At 42.4% G+C, this 22,692-nt stretch overlaps 1 protein-coding gene across 2 annotated transcripts in view; it reads left to right on the forward strand.

The window, feature by feature from the left end:
- The window catches only part of LOC128638694 (oxysterols receptor LXR-beta), a 184,893-nt gene that overhangs the window by 43,624 nt on the left and 118,577 nt on the right, over positions 1–22,692 (forward strand). For both annotated transcript variants that reach the window (XM_053690814.1, XM_053690815.1), the window contains exons 3-4: positions 3,267–3,376; positions 14,014–14,092. In XM_053690814.1, coding sequence (XP_053546789.1) covers positions 14,053–14,092 — 40 coding nt within the window. In that variant the 5' untranslated portion in view covers positions 3,267–3,376; positions 14,014–14,052. The remainder of the gene's footprint in view (positions 1–3,266; positions 3,377–14,013; positions 14,093–22,692) is intronic.

The raw sequence follows: 22,692 nt of genomic DNA on the forward strand, positions 1-22,692 counted from the left end.
TGGCGTTGGTTTTTTATTAGAAGGCCGCTAAATGCTGCTGCGCACCACACTTGTATTATGCCCAGCAGTGAAGGGGTTAATTAGGTAGCTTGTGGGGTTAATTTTAGGTTTAGTGTAGAGATCAGCCTCCCATCTGACACATCCCATCCCCTGACTCCTCTCTTCCTTCCCAAACTTACAATTGTCACTGCCATCTAAAGTACTGTCAGAAAGTCTGCCAGTACTAAAATAAAAGGCTAGTTTGGAAAGCACTGCTGTATACTATAGTCACTATACTGGACTCTGTACTAAGTAGCGTGCAAATGCGCGTGGTCCCGCTTCCCTTGCGCGCTCCCGACGACCTTGCTGTACTGCCTCAACCATATCCCAGCTAAGAGGAAGTGAACCAGCGATGGGCCGCCCACCCGCCTCCCTTGTATTCCTCCCACGCCACTAACGATCGGCACCATCGCTGGCTGATGCAAAGAGGGCCACAGAGTGGCCCTCTCTGCATCGGTGTGCTTAAAAAGGGTATTGCAGTGATGCCTCAATATCGAGGCATCACTACAATACCCTGAAAGTGTCTGGAAGTGATCACAATCGCTTCCAGCGTTTGAAATCCCAGAGGACGTGCCAGGCACGTCCTTGGTCACTGACACTTGTTGTAGGACATGCCTGGCACGTCCTCTGTCGTTAAGGGGTTATAAACAACTTTCCATTTTACTTCTATTATCTTTGTTTTGTTCTCTTGCTATCCTTCGTTGAAAAGTATACCTAGGTAGACACCGAAGCTGTTGATTGGTGGCGGCACACATATGCCTCCATGTTATTGGCTCACCGAATATGTTCAGCTAGCTCCCACAAGATAAAGTCATTGCATTTAATACATTTCTAAGTTTTATATGTCTCATGAGCAATGCCGGTGACACAGACTTTTGTATGTCGTGTCAATATTTCTAAATTGCCTTGAATCTGGCTCACTTCCTAGAAATGATGTTTGACTAGAGTATTTCTCTACACTGGTATTCAAACCTGTCCTCAGGTCTCCCTAACAGGCCACATATTGAGGATATCTGAACTAGAGCACAGGTGAAACATTCAGCTGATTAGTGAACGGTTATTTTACCTCCTCTCATCCATGGTAATCGTGAAAACTTGACCTGTTGGGGAGGTCCGAGGACGGGTTTGAAAACCAGTGTTCTAGAACCATAGATTTCTAAGACCATCGTAAGGGATCTGTAGTACAATGCTTCCCATACATATCAGACATAGAAATATATAGTACATTCTAGTTTCAGAGAAGTGCAATGCAAAGCTCATGTTAAAGGGACAGTCTACTCCAAAACTGTTATTGTTTAAAAAGATAGATTTTTTTTTTTTAGCTAATTAGTGCTGGCTCATGAATAACTCTACGGGAGTGAGCACGATGTTATAAGGCACACAAGAACAAGCAATGTCTTGCTGTATGAAATGCTTTAAAAATGCTCTGAGATAAAAGGCGGCCTGCAGGGTTTAGAAACTGTAGATGTTTAAAAGTTTATAAAGTATATTAATATAACAATGTTGGTTGTGCAAAGCTGGGGAATGGGTAGTAAAGGCAGCGTTATCTATCTTATTAAACAATAACAATTTTGGAGTAGACTGTCCCTTTTAAGAAACATACATTGCTAAGCAGTGTCATATAACTGTGTATCTAGACTAATCTAAATCCAAAGTGTCTAATGGCAAATGTGGTATTCTCTGTGATTGTAACAGCATTTGTGAATGAGTGGTTTTTAATCAACTTCGCAATATATGTGCATTGTTTATTTTGCCCCCTTTTTATGTTTGTTTAGCTCTTTAAACAGGCAATCTTCTTATTCTCAGACTTGGAAGAAATACAAACTGTTTGCCTTCTACAATCTAACCCTGCTATATAACTTTTAAAAGATTTATTATAAAAAAGGCCTTTTTTTATGAATCCCTTACCTTTAGAAATATTTCTCTCATATGAAAATGTGAGCTCACCATCATTCAAATAAGGGGTCCCATGCCCATATAGCTGTCCAGTAATCATAATAGTAATACTGATCACCTTGCATTCGCTGCATGCCATTTGGTTGTGAAGTTATTTTGTTAAAAATGCTTGGTCTGCTGGGGAAATTGTAGCTACCTCACAGAAATAAATTAAAATGTACATGTGTAAATGCAATAAATTCCAGACAACTAAAACAACTCTAACACAGAGTGGTTCAGCACTGAAAGGGTTAATTACTGTCTGTGTATGCAAACTGTATTGAGCCATTGGATTATCAAAGATATTATTATTTTTTTAAACCGTCTTTTTTTAGTTTTAAAAGCCCAGACAGTCATTATAGTTCATTTTGCAAATTGTGCAACTATATAAACTCCTCCTCCGGACACTGGTGCATGTGTCTGAACAAGGGAATAGAATGCCCCTTGTTTCTTGTGGACTTTGCTCACTGTCTTTGTCAGACAGATACTCTTGATGATTACTGATGGGGGGAGGAAGAGGGACGCACCCGGAACTTTGTCAGCTGAAGGATAAGCTCATGCAGCGGTTAATTTAAGGAAGTCTCACCAGGTTACCATAGGTCAAGAGCATATTTCGCTCATTGTTGATGAAAAGGTTAGAACATGAATGCGTTAACAGTTATTTTAACAGAATGTTTACTACAGTATCTCAGTTAGAACTATCTTCATTTCAATGAATTAAATATAAGTGCAAAACAGGAAAAACAAAACCACTTGTTAGTATTATTCAGTGCTATGTATGTATGACTTGTTTATACTGTGTTGCATCAAATACGTTTCCTTGTTTAATAAGCAGCACACTGTTTGTGTTATGTGGTTGTTTTGTAGTTATGGAAGTTCTCTCTGCAGATGTTTTCAAGTCCTAGTGTACATTACCAGGGAAGTGATAATTTATGTTAGAAGCAAATGAATCCCAAATCTCCTGAAGGAATAGGTTCTGCCCTGTCCCTTTGCAAATGGGGTACTGACTATGCAGTGATTACAACATGCAGTTCCGCTCCATTTTTTTCAAGGACATCCTGGGCCAGAACAAAGTGTGCCAAGGACAGAGCTTTATGAGAAGGGGATCATTTATTATTTTAGATAACAGCGTATTTGTTAGTTTGTGGTACAGCTGTGTGTCCGACTTTGGTAGACCAGAGCAGTCTTGCGATTACTAGCTTCTCTCTTATTGCAGTTATTTTTTTGTAAGTTTACTGAAATTGTTATTCAGGCTAATTGATTTTATATTATGTAAACCTTTTATCCTGCAGATATGAAAAGCGTCAAACTGTGAGAAGAATGGCTGTGTCTCTTCACTGTGGGACAGAGTGAGGATTGCAGTGGCTTCTACATCCCAAAGTCCACTCTGCTGAACATTGTGGTACGTAATTAAGTTCACTTGAAAAGTGTGTAAATAGAGTGTCTACTTAAAGAGACTGTGTAAACACTGGAGGCTATAATCATGCAATTAAGATGCCATTAGGTGTGCGTATCCATATAGGTTTCCAACAAATCTATTTGCAGTTAAATCTACAAGGCAGAGAACATATTTTTGCTGCTAGTAAGCATGTGTTTTAAAAGGGACAGTTCACCCAAAAATGTTCTCCCCTTTTAAATTGTTCCCAATGATCCATTTTACCTGCTGGAGTGTATTAAATTGTTTACAAGCATTTCCTTTTACCCTTATATTGGCATTTAAAATAGTTGGTTTACCCTGTGGTATCCCCACCTAGTCTGAAAGTTTTTAGCCTTAGGTCCAAGCTATAGTTAAGTTGCATAAACACAGACAAAATTACACTCTCAGTGGGGTATACAAGATATAAGGTAATAATGTGTTAATTTTATAGTATACTGTCTCTTTAAGGTTTAAGATCTTTTTTTTTTTTTTTTTTTTTTTATCATATTTTAATCCATACAGTTTCCTAGTTTATCCCCTTAAGGACCTAGCATTTCAAGCTAAAACTTAGTCAAAAGACCAGAGCATTTTTAGCATTTATTATTTTTTTTTACATCACACTTCATTTAATCATTTAATATCTTTTTCTCCAACATAGGTGTGTCCGGTCCACGGCGTCATCCTTACTTGTGGGATATTCTCCTCCCCAACAGGAAATGGCAAAGAGCCCAGCAAAGCTGGTCACATGATCCCTCCTAGGCTCCGCCTTCCCCAGTCATTCTCTTTGCCGTTGTACAGGCAACATCTCCACGGAGATGGCTTAGAGTTTTTTAGTGTTTAACTGTAGTTTTTATTATTCAATCAAGAGTTTGTTATTTTAAAATAGTGCTGGTATGTACTATTTACTCTGAAACAGAAAAGAGATGAAGATTTCTGTTTGTAAGAGGAAAATGATTTTAGCAACCGTTACTAAAATCGATGGCTGTTCCACACAGGACTGTTGAGAGGAATTAACTTCAGTTGGGGGAACAGTGAGCAGACTTTTGCTGCTTGAGGTATGACACATTCTAACAAGACGATGTAATGCTGGAAGCTGTCATTTTCCCTATGGGATCCGGTAAGCCATTTTTATTACAGAAAGAAATAAAGGGCTTCACAAGGGCTTTCTAAGACTGTAGACATTTTCTGGGCTAAATCGATTTATATTTTACACTCCATAGCCTTGAGGAATTATTTTAATCTTGGGAATTATGTAAAATAACCGGCAGGCACTGTATTGGACACCTTATTCTCTAGGGGCTTTCCCTAATCATAGGCAGAGTCTCATTTTCGCGCCTGTATTGCGCACTTGTTTTTGAGAAGCATGACATGCAGATGCATGTGTGAGGAGCTCTGATACATAGAAAAGACTTTCTGAAGGCGTCTTTTGGTATCGTATTCCCCTTTGGGCTTGGTTGGGTCTCAGCAAGGCAGATACCAGGGACTGTAAAGGGGTTAAATATAAAAACGGCTCCGGTTCCGTTATTTTAAGGGTTAAAGCTTCCAAATTTGGTGTGCAATACTTTTAAGGCTTTAAGACACTGTGGTGAAATTTTGGTGAATTTTGAACAATTCCTTCATACTTTTTCGCAATTGCAGTAATAAAGTGTGTTCAGTTTAAAATTTAAAGTGACAGTAACGATTTATTTTAAAACGTTTTTTGTACTTTGTTATCAAGTTTTTGCCTGTTTAACATGTCTGAACTACCAGATAGACTGTGTTCTGAATGTGGGGAAGCCAAGGTTCCTTCTCATTTAAATAGATGTGATTTATGTGACACAAAATTTAGAGAAAATGATGCCCAAGATGATTCCTCAAGTGAGGGGAGTAAGCATGGTACTGCATCATCCCCTCCTTCGTCTACACCAGTCTTGCCCACACAGGAGGCCCCTAGTACATCTAGCGCGCCAATACTCCTTACTATGCAACAATTAACGGCTGTAATGGATAATTCTATCAAAAACATTTTAGCCAAAATGCCCACTTATCAGCGAAAGCGCGACTGCTCTGTTTTAGAAAATACTGAAGAGCATGAGGACGCTGATGATATTGGTTCTGAAGGGCCCCTACACCAATCTGAGGGGGCCAGGGAGGTTTTGTCTGAGGGAGAAATTTCAGATTCAGGGAAAATTTCTCAACAAGCTGAACCTGATGTGATTACATTTAAATTTAAATTGGAACATCTCCGCGCTCTGCTTAAGGAGGTGTTATCCACTCTGGATGATTGTGAGAATTTGGTCATTCCAGAGAAACTATGTAAAATGGACAAGTTCCTAGAGGTCCCGGGGCCCCCCGAAGCTTTTCCTATACCCAAGCGGGTGGCGGACATTGTAAATAAAGAATGGGAAAGGCCCGGTATACCTTTCGTCCCTCCCCCCATATTTAAAAAATTGTTTCCTATGGTCGACCCCAGAAAGGACTTATGGCAGACAGTCCCCAAGGTCGAGGGGGCGGTTTCTACTCTAAACAAACGCACCACTATACCCATAGAAGATAGTTGTGCTTTCAAAGATCCTATGGATAAAAAATTAGAAGGTTTGCTTAAAAAGATGTTTGTTCAGCAAGGTTACCTTCTACAACCAATTTCATGCATTGTTCCTGTCACTACAGCCGCGTGTTTCTGGTTCGATGAGCTAGAAAAGGCTATCAATAATAATTCTTCTTCTTATGAGGAGATTATGGACAGAATTCGTGCTCTCAAATTGGCTAATTCTTTCACCCTAGACGCCACTTTGCAATTGGCTAGGTTAGCGGCGAAAAATTCTGGTTTTGCTATTGTGGCGCGCAGAGCGCTTTGGTTAAAATCTTGGTCAGCGGATGCGTCTTCCAAGAACAAATTGCTTAACATTCCTTTCAAGGGGAAAACGCTGTTTGGCCCTGACTTGAAAGAGATTATCTCTGATATCACTGGGGGCAAGGGCCACGCCCTTCCTCAGGATAGGTCTTTCAAGGCCAAAAATAAACCTAATTTTCGTCCCTTTCGCAGAAACGGACCAGCCCCAAGTGCTACGTCCTCTAAGCAAGAGGGTAATACTTCTCAAGCCAAGCCAGCCTGGAGACCAATGCAAGGCTGGAACAAAGGAAAGCAGGCCAATAAACCTGCCACTGCTACCAAGACAGCATGAGAGGTTGACCCCCGATCCGGGACCGGATCTGGTGGGGGGCAGACTCTCTCTCTTCGCTCAGGCTTGGGCAAGAGATGTTCTGGATCCTTGGGCGCTAGAAATAGTCTCCCAAGGTTATCTTCTGGAATTCAAGGGGCTTCCCCCAAGGGGGAGGTTCCACAGGTCTCAATTGTCTTCAGACCACATAAAAAAACAGGCATTCTTACATTGTGTAGAAGACCTGTTAAAAATGGGAGTGATTCATCCTGTTCCATTAGGAGAACAAGGGATGGGGTTCTACTCCAATCTGTTCGTAGTTCCCAAAAAAGAGGGAACATTCAGACCAATCTTAGATCTCAAGATCCTAAACAAGTTTCTCAAGGTTCCATCGTTCAAAATGGAAACCATTCGAACTATTCTTCCTTCCATCCAGGAAGGTCAATTCATGACCACGGTGGATTTAAAGGATGCGTATCTACATATTCCTATCCACAAGGAACATCATCGGTTCCTAAGGTTCGCATTCCTGGACAAGCATTACCAGTTTGTGGCACTTCCGTTCGGATTAGCCACTGCTCCAAGGATTTTCACAAAGGTACTAGGGTCCCTTCTAGCGGTGCTAAGACCAAGGGGCATTGCAGTAGTACCTTACTTGGACGACATTCTGATTCAAGCGTCGTCCCTTCCTCAAGCAAAGGCTCACACGGACATTGTCCTGGCCTTTCTCAGATCTCACGGGTGGAAAGTGAACGTAGAAAAAAGTTCTCTGTCTCCGTCAACAAGGGTTCCCTTCTTGGGAACAATAATAGACTCCTTAGAAATGAGGATTTTTCTGACAGAGGCCAGAAAATCAAAACTTCTGAACTCTTGTCAAATACTTCATTCTGTTCCTCTTCCTTCCATAGCGCAGTGCATGGAAGTAATAGGTTTGATGGTAGCGGCAATGGACATAGTTCCTTTTGCGCGCATTCATCTAAGACCATTACAACTGTGCATGCTCAGTCAGTGGAATGGGGACTATACAGACTTGTCTCCGACGATACAAGTAAATCAGAGGACCAGAGATTCACTCCGTTGGTGGCTGTCCCTGGACAACCTGTCACAGGGGATGAGCTTCCGCAGACCAGAGTGGGTCATTGTCACGACCGACGCCAGTCTGGTGGGCTGGGGCGCGGTCTGGGGACCCCTGAAAGCTCAGGGTCTTTGGTCTCGGGAAGAATCTCTTCTACCGATAAATATTCTGGAACTGAGAGCGATACTCAATGCTCTCAAGGCTTGGCCTCAGCTAGCAAAGGCCAAGTTCATACGGTTTCAATCAGACAACATGACGACTGTTGCGTACATCAACCATCAGGGGGGAACAAGGAGTTCCCTGGCGATGGAAGAAGTGACCAAAATCATTCAATGGGCGGAGACTCACTCCTGCCACTTGTCTGCAATCCACATCCCAGGAGTGGAAAATTGGGAAGCGGATTTTCTGAGTCGTCAGACATTTCATCCGGGGGAGTGGGAACTCCATCCGGAAATCTTTGCCCAAATCACTCAATTGTGGGGCATTCCAGACATGGATCTGATGGCCTCTCTTCAGAACTTCAAGGTTCCTTGCTACGGGTCCAGATCCAGGGATCCCAAGGCGACTCTAGTAGATGCACTAGTAGCACCTTGGACCTTCAAACTAGCTTATGTATTCCCACCGTTCCCTCTCATTCCCAGGCTGGTAGCCAGGATCAATCAGGAGAGAGCATCGGTGATCTTGATAGCTCCTGCGTGGCCACGCAGGACTTGGTATGCAGACCTGGTGAATATGTCATCGGCTCCACCATGGAAGCTACCTTTGAGACGAGACCTTCTTGTTCAAGGTCCGTTCGAACATCCGAATCTGGTCTCACTCCAACTGACTGCTTGGAGATTGAACGCTTGATCTTATCAAAGCGAGGGTTCTCAGATTCTGTCATTGATACTCTTGTTCAGGCCAGAAAGCCTGTAACTAGAAAAATTTACCACAAAATATGGAAAAAATATATCTGTTGGTGTGAATCTAAAGGATTCCCTTGGGACAAGGTAAAAATTCCTAAGATTCTATCCTTCCTTCAAGAAGGTTTGGAGAAAGGATTATCTGCTAGTTCCTTGAAGGGACAGATTTCTGCCTTGTCTGTGTTACTTCACAAAAAACTGGCAGCTGTGCCAGATGTTCAAGCCTTTGTTCAGGCTCTGGTTAGAATCAAGCCTGTTTACAAACCTTTGACTCCTCCTTGGAGTCTCAATTTAGTTCTTTCAGTTCTTCAGGGGGTTCCGTTTGAACCCTTACATTCCGTTGATACGTACTAAACCTGGTTTTCTTCCGAAAAGTTGTTTCTAACAAAAACAATTAACCAGGAGATAGTCGTGCCTTCTTTGTGTCCGAATCCAGTTTCAAAGAAGGAACGTTTGTTGCACAACTTGGATGTTGTTCGTGCTCTAAAATTCTATTTAGATGCTACAAAGGATTTTAGACAAACATCTTCCTTGTTTGTTGTTTATTCTGGTAAAGGGAGAGGTCAAAAAGCAACTTCTACCTCTCTCTCTTTTTGGATTAAAAGCATCATCAGATTGGCTTACGAGACTGCCGGACGGCAGCCTCCTGAAAGAATCACAGCTCATTCCACTAGGGCTGTGGCTTCCACATGGGCCTTCAAGAACGAGGCTTCTGTTGATCAGATATGTAAGGCAGTGACTTGGTCTTCACTGCACACTTTTACTAAATTTTACAAGTTTGATACTTTTGCTTCTTCTGAGGCTATTTTTGGGAGAAAGGTTTTGCAAGCCGTGGTGCCTTCCATCTAGGTGACCTGATTTGCTCCCTCCCTTCATCCGTGTCCTAAAGCTTTGGTATTGGTTCCCACAAGTAAGGATGACGCCGTGGACCGGACACACCTATGTTGGAGAAAACAGAATTTATGCTTACCTGATAAATTACTTTCTCCAACGGTGTGTCCGGTCCACGGCCCGCCCTGGTTTTTTAATCAGGTCTGATAATTTATTTTCTTTAACTACAGTCACCACGGTATCATATGGTTTCTCCTATGCAAATATTCCTCCTTTACGTCGGTCGAATGACTGGGGAAGGCGGAGCCTAGGAGGGATCATGTGACCAGCTTTGCTGGGCTCTTTGCCATTTCCTGTTGGGGAGGAGAATATCCCACAAGTAAGGATGACGCCGTGGACCGGACACACCGTTGGAGAAAGTAATTTATCAGGTAAACATAAATTCTGTTATTTACCTATCAAAACTTATTTTATATATATATATATATATATAATATATATATATATATATATATATATATATATATATATATATATATATATATATATATATATATATATATATATATATATATATATATATATATATATATATATATATAATGAAAAAGAAATAAAAAAAAGCTCTGGGTATAGAGTTCCTCAGTGTTGAAGTCTTTAACCAGAGAACACACTGTATTTCTAACAGCAGCTACTGCCTAATGAGTATAAAGTGTATAGTCCCTCTACACTTAAAGGGACAGTCTACCATAGAATTGTTATTGTTTTAAAAGATAGATAATCCCTTTATTACCCATTCCCCAGTTTTGTGCATAACCAACACTGGAACCTTCTTCCAGCCCCCTGATCACATGACTGTGACTGTTTATCATCTATTGTCTTAAATATGTAACCACCCTAGACATATACAAAACACGGAAGGGAACTGCACTCTCATACCGCACCGGGTACACATCCCATGACCCTGCAACATGCTCAGCCCTGGGTGCCACTGGCACTCACAGGAAGCTGTGTTTTGTATATGTCTAGGGTGGTTACATATTCCTGTGCACCCTTCCCTTGTTTTCAGTTTGTTTGGATTTGAAAGCTTGCATTGTGTGGCTGTTTTAGGGTCTCAGGTATTGGAGAGGACCTTGACGTGGTACCTGAGCTTGTCCCATTTGGCCAGATGCGGTGACTAACCTTTCCATTTTTGCTTTTAAATCTTATCTGAGAGCTTGTAAGTGAGTGCTGGGTTTTCTCTGTGTGTTGTATTAATTTGTTTTGTAATTTTCCCTATGGTTCTTGCACCCAGACCTGTCTGGGGTTTACTGCTTGTGGCTCTGGGGACAGCACAGCTTCCTGTGAGTGCCAGTGGCACCCAGGGCTGAGCATGTTGCAGGGTCATGGGATGTGTACCCGGTCCGGTATGAGAGTGCAGTTCCCTTCCGTGTTTTGTATATGTCTAGGGTGGTTACATATTCCTGTGCACCCTTCCCTTGTTTTCAGTTTGTTTGGATTTGAAAGCTTGCATTGTGTGGCTGTTTTAGGGTCTCAGGTATTGGAGAGGACCTTGACGTGGTACCTGAGCTTGTCCCATTTGGCCAGATGCGGTGACTAACCTTTCCATTTTTGCTTTTAAATCTTATCTGAGAGCTTGTAAGTGAGTGCTGGGTTTTCTCTGTGTGTTGTATTAATTTGTTTTGTAATTTTCCCTATGGTTCTTGCACCCAGACCTGTCTGGGGTTAACTGCTTGTGGCTCTGGGGATAGCACAGCTTCCTGTGAGTGCCAGTGGCACCCAGGGCTGAGCATGTTGCAGGGTCATGGGATGTGTACCCGGTCCGGTATGAGAGTGCAGTTCCCTTCCGTGTTTTGTGTATATATATATATATATATATATGTGTATGTATATGTATATATATATATATATATATATATATATATATATATATATATATATGTATATGTATGTATATATATATATATATATATATATATATGTATATGTATGTATATATGTGTATATATATAATCTATGGCTAGTGTATGGAGTGTGCCTAGTAAAAAATATACAATGTTTCTCTATAATGAGAATTTCAACATAAAAAGGGGGGCCCCAGTAATTTTCACATGTGTATACACACCTGAAGTCTTCTCAGAATATGCTTAATTTTTGATCACTTAATAATTCACTATTATAAACAAAGTTTCTTATGAGTTCATATCACAAAAGAAGATTCTTCTAGGTAATCCAAAGTCAGCGTGAGGAATAATAATAAAAGACCCCGTTGGGGTTCCTACTTACTTTCCCACCAGGAAGCTGTTCAATAATTCTCTGCCACTGTGCAGGGCTGTGTCAGTGATGAGCAGAATGTTTTAGTTCTGGAGTTCTGGAGTTCTGCTCATCACTGACACAGCCCTACACAGTGGCAGAGAATTATTGAACAGCTTCCTGGTGGCAAGTTTACAGAGAAAGGAATTTGTTCATGTCTTTGGGTATGAGATTTCTCAGAGTTTTCATCAGGATTTCCACGAGAAATATTAACCAGGCTGACATTCCATGATGGATTTTCTGACCCTTTGAATTGGAATAATGCCCAGCTATCACTCACACCCCTGGATTTCAGTGTTGACAGAATATGGACGCATATTGGAGATGACAGCCACCCTGTGACTATAGTCCTGGATTCACTCAGTTGGCTACTTGCACATTGCCCTATTCCATCTGTCTGTCACATTCTACAAAACTTGTCAAGGTGGCGGAAAGGTGCAGGTTACACGGAATATGTGACTGAAAGACCACTCTTCCAACTTCAAGGAGCAATGAAGCGGGGAACCTTATGATCTACGTTGGTGATCCTTTTCATTGTGTGGCACTTACCTCATAAGATAGGGGGTAAGGAATGTAAGTAGGAACCCCAACGGGGTCTTTTATTATTATTCCTCACCCTTACTTTGGATTACCTAGAAGAATCTTCTTTTGGTATATGGACTCATAGGAAACTTTGTTTATAATAGTGAATTATTAAGTGATCAAAAATTAAGCATATTTTGATAAGACTTCAAGTGTGTATACGTGTGAAAATTACTGGGGGCCCCCCTTTTTTATGTTGAAATTCTCATTATAGAGAAACATTGTATATTTTTTTCTACTAGGCACCCTCCACACACTAGCCATACAGTTATTTATATATATATATATATATATATATATATATATCTATATATATCTGATAAAGTGCATGTGAGCATGCGCGAAACGCGTCAGAACCAGCACCCCTTGCACACTGTTTTTGTGCTACACACCTTTTCTTTTTAATAAACCACTTTGGCATTAGAGTTTGCGGTTCCTCGTGTATGTATATGTATATATATATATATATATATATATATATATATATATATATATATATATATATATATATATATATATATATATATATATATATATATATATATATATATACCACACTTCTGAGATTCCTGGCAGTTAAGTGGTTAATCATGTAATTAATCAGCTTGTAAGGTTAATTTGAGCTTTAGTGTAGAGATTACCCTCTCACCTTATTTCGCCAACCTCCTGATCCCTACCTGATCTCTCCTAAACAGCTCTTTAACCCTCCCCCCTCTAACTAGTGGCTGCCATCTTAGGTACTGGCAGCTGTCTAATTTTTTTAAAATTTTATTTTAAATACTATTTTTTCTGTGGTGTAGGGATCCCCCCCCTCGCCCTCCCCACCTCTCCCCTGTAAGCGATCCTTTTCTAAGGCATTTCTCTCCCCTCTTATTAAATTTTATTTCCCTCTCATAGGGCTTTGTTTCTGCAATATAAAGGTCCCGCCCATTCCTGCCTCCTTCCTGACCCCTCCCACCGCTACCTGATGCAGAGAAGGAAATAGAATGTCTGTCTCTCTCAGCATCAGTCTTTCTGCACTGCCCAACTTGTGGGGCCTGTAGAAATAGCACAATCTCTCCACTGTTGATTTGAATTGTGGCAGAAAGAGACCCAGGAAAGCCGCGCCGGACAGGGTATAGCGCTAGTCCTTAAGGGCTAAACTACCAGCACCATACAGGGTATGGTGCTGGTCATTAAAGGGACAGTCTACACAAGAATTTTCACAATTTAAAAACATAGCTAATCCCTTTTATTACCCAGTTCCCAGTTTTGCATAAATAACACAGTTATAATTCTATATGTTTTACCTCTGTGATCACCTTAAATCTAAGCCTCGGCAGACTTCCTCCTCAACTCAGTTCTGTTGACAGACATGCAGTTTAGTCAATCAGAGCAGACTCCTAAATAACTCCACGGGAGTGAGCACAATGTTATCTATATGATACACATGAACTAGTACTGTCTAACTGTCAAAAACTTTCAAAATACTCTGAGCTAAGAGGCGGTTTTCAACAGTTTAGAAATTAGTTTGAGCCTAGCTAGGTTTAGCTTTTCAAAAATACCACCAAGAGAACAAAGCAAATTTAATAATAAAAGTCAATTGGAAAGTTGTTTAAAATTGCATGCCCTATCTGAATTATGAAAGTTTATTATTGACTAGACTGTCCCTTTAAGGGGTTATAGGGACCAAACTCTCATATATTTTTTTGTTTAGCACTGTCTTATCCAATTTCTTTAGTCCAGTTACTGTGGACATAAAATTATTTAAAAATGTTATCACTTCCCTCTTCTGCCCAGTGTTTGGCCTAGAAGATGCCTGGAGACGCCTGACCCAAAATGTCAGCCCTGGCTGTCGATGGCTCTGATGTTTCTCTAGGTAAGTGTAAGAAAGTTTATTATTTGCTTTTTATGTGATGATTTTCTATAGCTACATTTCTCAGCTCCCCTCCTCAAGGAGGTCAGCAGAAGTGTTTTCCTTCTAGGCTCATTCAGTAGCTCATTAGTATTCATCTCACCTGTTTTCATGTAGAGAAATACTTTTTTTTTTTTTTTTTTTTTTAAACAAAGATTTTTATTAAGGTATTTAGAATAGCAATAGTCACAAATAAACAGCAAAGCAAATCCATTCAAGATGAATATAACAAACAGTAGCAATAAATCATGATAAATTCTCTGACAGCAAGTATATCCTAGCTCATTACTCACATACTTCGGATATATATATGGTAGGATTTGCATTGGTACCTTATTTTATTTTTTATTTAGAGTTATTATAGTACCTCTTTAGTAAAACATTCTATCTTTTGGTAAGATACTTTCATCTGACATATGTGAAATAAATAATCCAATTGAGAGGTACTTTTTTCCCCCTATGTGGTGTGTATGCTGCGGATTAACACCGCTGAGTAGTTTACCAATTTGGGTAAATTTGAAAAGGTATTTAGAAATAAAATATTTGGGCTAGGAGGAAGAAGCCAGTTTATTACATTTTACATGGAGGAGATAAATGCCACCTTCCTGAGACCACCCGCCTTGTAAAATGTAGGGACCCTGTTATCTTTTAATTCTAAGTATTAGATCTCTCTGTACCTTATAGGCGGCTTATGCTAACCATAAATTTATAAAGAAAGCTTATGTCTGAGTAGGGCTGAGGATTGATTATACACCCTGTGTGGGCTATTATGAACTTTACATAAATCATAAAGTTGTGTCCTAAGGAATAGGGGTGATACACAGTGGGATATAATGAGGCAAATTCCCCTATAGTTATATCATGGTGTATTTTACAGTGTATGACAATAGCTGTAGGGGAGAGTTACATGTTTACACAAAAACAAAAACCAATTGCACAACTCATATGAGCTATCAGGATACCCACATAATACTTCACATTTAAAGAACCTAATGGGTTAATAGTACTAAAAGTGCCCTTTATTTAAACATATAATACATAATGCACCTAACAAGTTGTGTGTACAAGTCACCAAGGTTGAGAAAAGTGAGTTACACTAAAAGTCTAGCCCTTTAACTATGCCTCAGACTATATAGTCGTCATTAATAAGTGTAGGGCTGATGGAAGAAACAGGACTGTCCGTGGATCCAGGTTGGACAAGATATAAAACCTCGGAGATTCCGCCTGTCACAGGGAACAGCCTTATCTTAGTGAGAGTCAAAATCACAGGGAAATGTCACCCTATCCCCCTCTTAGCCTTGCTAGACTTGCCGCAAATGAAATGCAAGCTCTGAATAGGGCAAATGATGAGATGAAGATGTTGCCGGGGAGATCCTCTGGAGTAACCCTGAGCCATCAGGGACAAGGACGCCAGGTAAGTATAAGGGACCAGGATCACATCAGTTCTTACCAAGGAGGGTCCTTCATGTAAACCCAATCCACCGGTCGTCACCGGAGCACTAGGTATCTCTGAACATCGCAGCAGGTGGTCGGCCGCATCCACCCCCGCTAGTGACAGCTTCTTCTCGGACATTCTCCCTGCTTCAGGAGTCCCATAAGCAGATGCACCTCCCCGGTCCTCGCCTATCTGAAAACACAGGGAAGCCTCCCGTTGCTTCATAAACCTGGTATCCTCTAGCCCCGACGGGCACAGTATACACTCCACACCGCTGAGAGGGGACTGTAAGCGGCTCTGTTGTAAATCGTGTTCTATTGCAGTCGCCATTTTCATTTCTTCCTGCCATTGTTCTCGTGGGCGGGCTTTAACAATAGTTATGAGATGGGCAAAATTAGAGTCCAGTTTCTGAGCTAATGCGGCCAAGAGGGCCTGTGCATGATTCCAAAAAGTCTCCCCCATTTTGCCAAGTTTCTTAGCCTCCTAGCGTGAGCAATAAAGTGGGTCTGCTTTACCCGGCATGTCGGGGGGGGAGAAATAAGCTGATGAAAATTGGCCGCCGTCGTGTCTTGTCCTGAGTAGTGGATTCTTATATTGAATCTCTATAATTGAGACATCTATCGATGCAGCTTCCTTTCACAATCTGGATTCCACCAAAAGGAAGATTGAGTGACCAAATAGAAAGTAAATAGTTGATATATTATTGTTATTGAGCCTAGAGCTAGCAAATATTGCGTCTGGACACGACGGCAGCTAAGACACGCCCCGAGAAATACTTTTTAAATGTGGTCTTTTCTGTCTCAAGAAACCTTGGTCTTTAGTATTAAAGGGACAGTTTACCCCAACATTGTCTCCCCTTTAAATTGTTCCCATTTTACCTGCTGGAGTGTATTCACTTGTTTACAAGTAGCTCCTTTACCTCTACGTTAGCATTTGAAATAGCAGATTTAGCCTGTGGTATTCCCACAGAGTATAGACCCATTCTAAAATCCTGCAGCAAATGATACTAATGGGTCTTTGCTTTTCTATATACTCTGGAAAGTATTGTTTTAAATTATAGTGCTCAAAGTTGAAAGGATTTTTTTTTTTACCAGAAAAGGTGAGTAAATCATAGTGACTGAGACCCTGATAAGCTCAAGTGATTGTACTTGAAGGCTTAATTGTGAAATATTTTTCTATGTAATCATCAATTACGTTGTTTCATTGATAAACCTTGGAATTCATTGCATGCTTATGCCGTGTAACTTTAGAATCCTTTGAAAATATTTTGGTCCAGTCAATATTTAGTGAAGCTAGCAAAATAGTTCCTTACCTGTGTTTTGTGACACTCGTCTCAAAATTCCCTGGTGTAGCGTAGCGAGTGTGTACATGCATCACAGTGCTGGCACTGAGCACAACAACATAAGACACATCTACAGTGCTGTGAGTAAAAGATGACATAAGGCGTCACATGCTGCTCTTAATGTGAATGCGCACACTTAAAGTCCAACAGTGGCGAAACTTGCATATAGTAAAATTGAACATTTTAAGTTAACATTTTGCAATAAGAGACATCTGACAGAACACTGTATAAAGCTTAATAATAATTATAATTTCTTTTCTTCTTTTTTTTTTTTTTTTTGCTATGTCGGTAGAGTTTTAGTTCTTTAAACGGACTGTAAAGTCAAAATTTTAACTTTTATGATTCATATAGGGCATGCAATTTTAAGCAAGTTTCCAATTTACTTTGTTTTTCCATCTAAAGGGGAGGAGGAAAGTCTGCTGCTTCATTCATAATTTGTGGGAAATAAGAATCTGGCTACCAGGAGGAGGCAAAGACACCCCAGCCAAATGCTTAAATACCTTCCCCACTTCCCTCATCCCCCCAGTCATTCTTTGCCTTTCGTCACAGGAGGTTGGCAGAGAAGTGTTGGTAAGATTCGGAGTAGTCTCTTATGGAGGGTAGTACTCTTCACAATGGGACTGGAGTTTTAAGTAGTCCCATCAGCCTCTCAATGAAAGCATGGGTGAAAGTTAGAGTCCGGAGATGCAGTTGGAGTTCTTCTGCGAATCCATCCCGACTCATATTAACAGCTCCTTATGCAATCAGCGTTGACAAGATTCGCTGCCTGCTTTTATTCTCTCAAGTTCATGTCAGGAGCGACGCTACTAACCTGTCACACTTGAAGATCGTGTTCCTGTTCCACGCCGTTGATTCTGGTAAGATCTTTCATTATATATATATATATTACAGTGTATATTACAGTGACTCCTTTTTATGTGTATAGAATCTAGGGTAATACCCTCGGAAGGGGGTTATGGAACAGGGGGAATTTTAGTATACATAATAATAGTGTTTGTGTTTTTTTTGCTGCACTTGTGTGAGATGAGGCTCTGTCAGTGTGGAACATCTAGAGAGAGATTGAGGCGGGCTTTTTGGCACGTCTCTCGATCAGTGCAGGGGCGGTCTTGCATGGCACTCCATGTGACCGGGTGTGGCCTCAGTACCTTCCTCTTTCTCGACCTGTGTTCGGAGGAGACTAAAAACTGTTTCTTGCAGTCCGGGTCATAGGAGGTGGTGAGTGCCCCAGCCATTGGGATATAAAGGTGCCATTTAATCAATAATCAAATCTGTAATAAAGGCGCAAGCTATGGAGGACTCTTATGTTGGAGGATACTCCTTGCTTATCTAAACCTACTAACTGTGTATACTGTGAGGAGGTTCCGGTGGAACCGCCGTTACAACTCTGTTCCACATGTTATGACAATATTACTAGTTCTAAAAAGAATAAAGTAATTAGTACAACTGAGCCGTCCACCTCTGAGGGTCCTCCGTCCCGTGAGGTGCGTTTCCTACAAGCATCTCCAATTACATTACATAAGCAGTTCCCAAGGGCACTACTATCCCTCCTGCGGGAGGGGCCCTTTGGCCTCCAGACTTCGCCGATCAATTGCAGACGGTGGTTTCTGTGGCCATAAATGTGATGCCTCGTCCTACTAAGCGCAAGTGGAAGGTACGGCACTGCTATCCATCTCGGGGGTCTTTGACTCCACTGGATATCTCGGACAGATTATCCGCGGAGGAGGACAATTCCGAATTATCAGAGGATGTCGCTTCTGAGTCGGAATCGGCTACTTCTAGGTCTCTGTCCACGGAGGAACCAGATTTCAAATTTAAGATGGAGCATTTGCGTTTCATGCTGAAGGAAGTGCTTTGTACGCTAGACGTTCCGGATTCAAAACTACCAGAGGAAACTTTGATCCCTAAACTGGATAGGGTTTACGAGGACAGGGTAGTGCCTCAGGCCTTCCCGGTTCCTATCAAAAGGGCGAACATTATTAAAAATTAATAATTGACTGGGTTCGCCCTTTTCTCCCTTGTCTTCTTTTAAGAAGCTTTTCCCTGTTCCGGACGCGCAGCTTGAATTGTGGGGAACTGTCCCTAAGGTGGATGATCTCCACGCTCGCTAAGAGAACGACCATTCCGCTTGAGGATAAGCTCCTCTTTTAAGGAACCCATGGATAAAAATATTTAGTCAATGTTGCGGAAGATGTTCCTACTGATGGGGTTCGCTTTCCAACTGCCGGCGGCTGACACTGCGGTGGCTGGTGCGGCTACCTACTGGTGGAGACCCCCCTCGAGGAGATTTTGGATCAAAGCCTTAAGGGTAGCGCATTCGTTCATTTGTGATGCATGCAGATTATTCGCCTGAATGCCAAGACATCGGGTTTTTCTGTTTTAGCTCACAGGGCTCTGTGGCTAAAATCGTGGTCTGCTGACATGACGTCTAAGTCTCACTTGCTTTCCCTACCATTTAAGGGGAAGGATTTGTTTGACTCGGGCCTGGATTCTATCATATCTACAGTCACGGGTGGCAAGGGCGCCTTCTTACCCCCAGGATAAGAAAGCCAAGCCTAAGGGATCTACTTTTCGTCCCTTTTGTGCAGATAAGTCTCAGCGCCAGCAGCCTTCTGAAAAATCTGAGCAATCCAAGGGATCTTGGAAGCCAGCAAACTCTTGGAATACGTCCAAGCAAAACAAGAGGCCCGCCGAGTCAAAGTCGGCATGAAGGGGCGGTCCCTGACCCATCCTTGGACCAGGTAGAGGGCAGACTATCTCTTTTGGGGCCTGGAGGGGAGACGTCACAGACCCTTGGGTCCTGGAGGTCGTCACCCAGGGGTACAGGATAGGTTTCAAATTGTATCCGCCCAGAGGTAGGTTCCTCCTGTCAAACATCTCTTCAAAACCAGAAAAGAGAGACACCTTCCTGGGATGTGTGAGGGATCTCTTATCTCTCGGGGTAATCGTCCCAGTTCCTCAGGCAGAAAGAGGTCTGGGGTATTATTCAAACTTTTCGTAGTCCCAAAGAAGGAGGGCACGTTTCGTCCAATTCTGGACCTTAAGGCCCTAAACAAGTTTTTGTCAGTCCCATCGTTCAAGATGGAGACTATCAGGTCAATTTTGCCCCTGGTTTAAGAGGGGCAATTCATGATGACTATAGACCTGAAGGATGCTTACCTTCATGTTCCAATCCACAAGGATCACTTCAAATTTCTACGGTTCTCCTTCCTGGACCAGCACTTCCAGTTTGTGGCCCTTCCGTTTTGGTCTGGCGATGGCCCAAGGAGTCTTTACAAAGGTTCTGGGAACTCTTCTCGCAGTAGCAAGAGCCAGAGGGATTGCAGTGGCTCCGTATCTGGACGATATCCTGATCCAGGCTCCATCCTACAGTCTGGCGGAGGATCATTTGAGTGCTCTCCTCCTGCTTCGATCCCATGGGTGGAAGATAAACTAAGGGAAGAGTTCATTGGTCCTCAGCAACAGGGTGGAGTTCCTAGGTACGATAGATTCTTCTGCGATGAAGATATTTTTGACAGACCAGAGACGTTGCAAGGACGTCTGGCCAGATGTATGGAGGTAATCGGGCTCATGGTATCCATCATAGATGTCATTCCATTCTCCAGGTTTCATCTCAGACCTCTGCAGCTGTGCATGTTGAGACAATGGAACAGCGATCATTCAGACTTGTCCCAACAGATATCTCTGGACAGACTGGTGAGGGAGTCCCTGTCTTGGTGGACCCGACCGGGCCAGTTGTCCCATGGGACATCTTTCCTGAGACCATGCTGGGACATTGTAACCACGGATGTACATGACTAAGAGCCTATTGTAGGTTCAAAACGTTGTTCCTGTAAACTTTTGGACCCAACTAATGAAAATAAAGGTCTTTTAAACAAAGATATCTTCTGGTGGCTGGAGTGCTTTGGATGTATGACTATTTGGATTGACAAGATTTGGCAAATCTTACTCTGTGCCCCACAAACAGGTGTGCTGTTCTCCTTTCCTTTTGATTTTCAGGAGCCGTTTGGGGTGCCAGAAAGGCACAAGGCAGATGGACTCGAGAAGTCGAGTCTACCTATAAACATTCTGGAACTTCGAGTGATTTTCAACGCTCTGAAGACTTGCGACCCCTCTGAGGTCGTCCCAATTCATCAGATTCCAATTGGACAACATCACCTCGGTGGCTTACATAAACCACCACGGGGGACAAGAAGCTCCCTAGCAATGAGGGAAGTATCTCAGATTCTGGAATGGGCAGAGACTCACAATTGTTCGCTCTCAGCGATCCACATTCCTGGTGTGGACAACTGGGAAGCGGATTTTATGAGCAGACAGACGTTTCATCCAGGGGAATGGTCTCTCCACTCGAGATGTTTGCAGAGATATGCAGCAGATGTGGGTCACCGGAAATAGATCTCATGGTGTCCAGACTCAATTGCGAGCTACCCATATACGGGTCGCGATCCAGGGATCCCCAAGCGGAACTGATAGATGCCTTGGCGGTACCCTGGGAATTCAACCTAATCTACATATTTCCACTGTTGCCTCTTCTACCTCGAGTAATGGCCCGCATCAAGCAGGAGCAAGCTTCGGCTATTCTGATTGCTCCGTCGTGGCCGCGGAGGACGTGGTTTGCGGATCTAGCGGTGTTGTCGTCATAACTGCCGTGGAAGTTACCTTGTCGCAAGGATCTACTAGTACATGGTCCTTTTCTACATCAAAATCTCAATTCTTTGAGGCTGACTGCGTGGAGATTTAACGCCTAGTCTTGGCCAAGAGAGGTTTTTCGGAAAGAGTGATCAACACTCTCATCCAGGCCAGGAAGCCGGTCACTAGACGCATCTACCACAAGGTGTGGAGGACCTACATGTCCTGGTGTGAGGAACGAGGATATCCTTGGCACAAGGTCAAGGTATCCAGGAGTTTGGCCTTCCTCCAGGATGGTCTGGATAAGGGTCTTGCCGCCAGTTCCCTAAGGGGAAGGATCTTGGCTTTATCGGTACTGTTGCACAAGAAGCTCGCGGAGCTTCCTGACATTCAGTCCTTTTGTTCAGTCTCTGGTTAGGATTAGACCGGTTTTCAGGAATCCAGCTCCTCCCTGGAGCTTAAACTTGGTGCTTAAGGTCTTGCAGAGGGCTCCATTTGAGCCTATGCATGCTCTGGACATTAAGATTCTCTCATTGAAGGTCCTGTTGTTATTGGCTATTGCATCGGCACGCAGAGTCTCTGAGTTGGCGGCCTACAATTTGAGCCTCCTTACTTGGTTTTTCATGCTGACAAACGCATTCTGTGAACCGGTTTGGGAGTTCTTCCCAAGGTAGTGTTGAGTCGTAACATTAACCGGGAAATAGTGGTTCCTTCCTTGTGTCCTAACCCATCCTCTTCGAAGGAGAGGTTACTTTATAATCTGGATGTGGTTCGGGCCTTGAAGTTTTATCTTCAAGCCACAAAGGAGTTCAGACAGACGTCGTCCTTATTCGTTGTGTATTCTGGAAGGCGCAGGGAGCAGTGTGCCTCTGCAACTCCTCTATTCTTTTGGTTGAGGAGTATGATCCGTCTGGCTTATGAGACAGCAGGGCACAAGCCTCCTCAGAGGATTACGGCTCACTCGACTAGAGCTGTGGCCTCTTCTTGGGCCTTTAAGAATCAGGCTACTATGGAGCAGATTTGTAAGGCGGCAACCTGGTCATCCTTACGTACTTTTGCAAAATCTTTTCAAATTTGACGTTTTTACTTCGGTGGAAGTAGCTTTTGGGAGAGAGGTTCTGCAGGCTGTGGTGCCCTCAGTATAGTGTCCGCCTCCTTTAC

This window comes from Bombina bombina, chromosome 8 (assembly GCF_027579735.1).
Source record: "Bombina bombina isolate aBomBom1 chromosome 8, aBomBom1.pri, whole genome shotgun sequence".
NCBI classification, from domain to species: domain Eukaryota; kingdom Metazoa; phylum Chordata; class Amphibia; order Anura; family Bombinatoridae; genus Bombina; species Bombina bombina.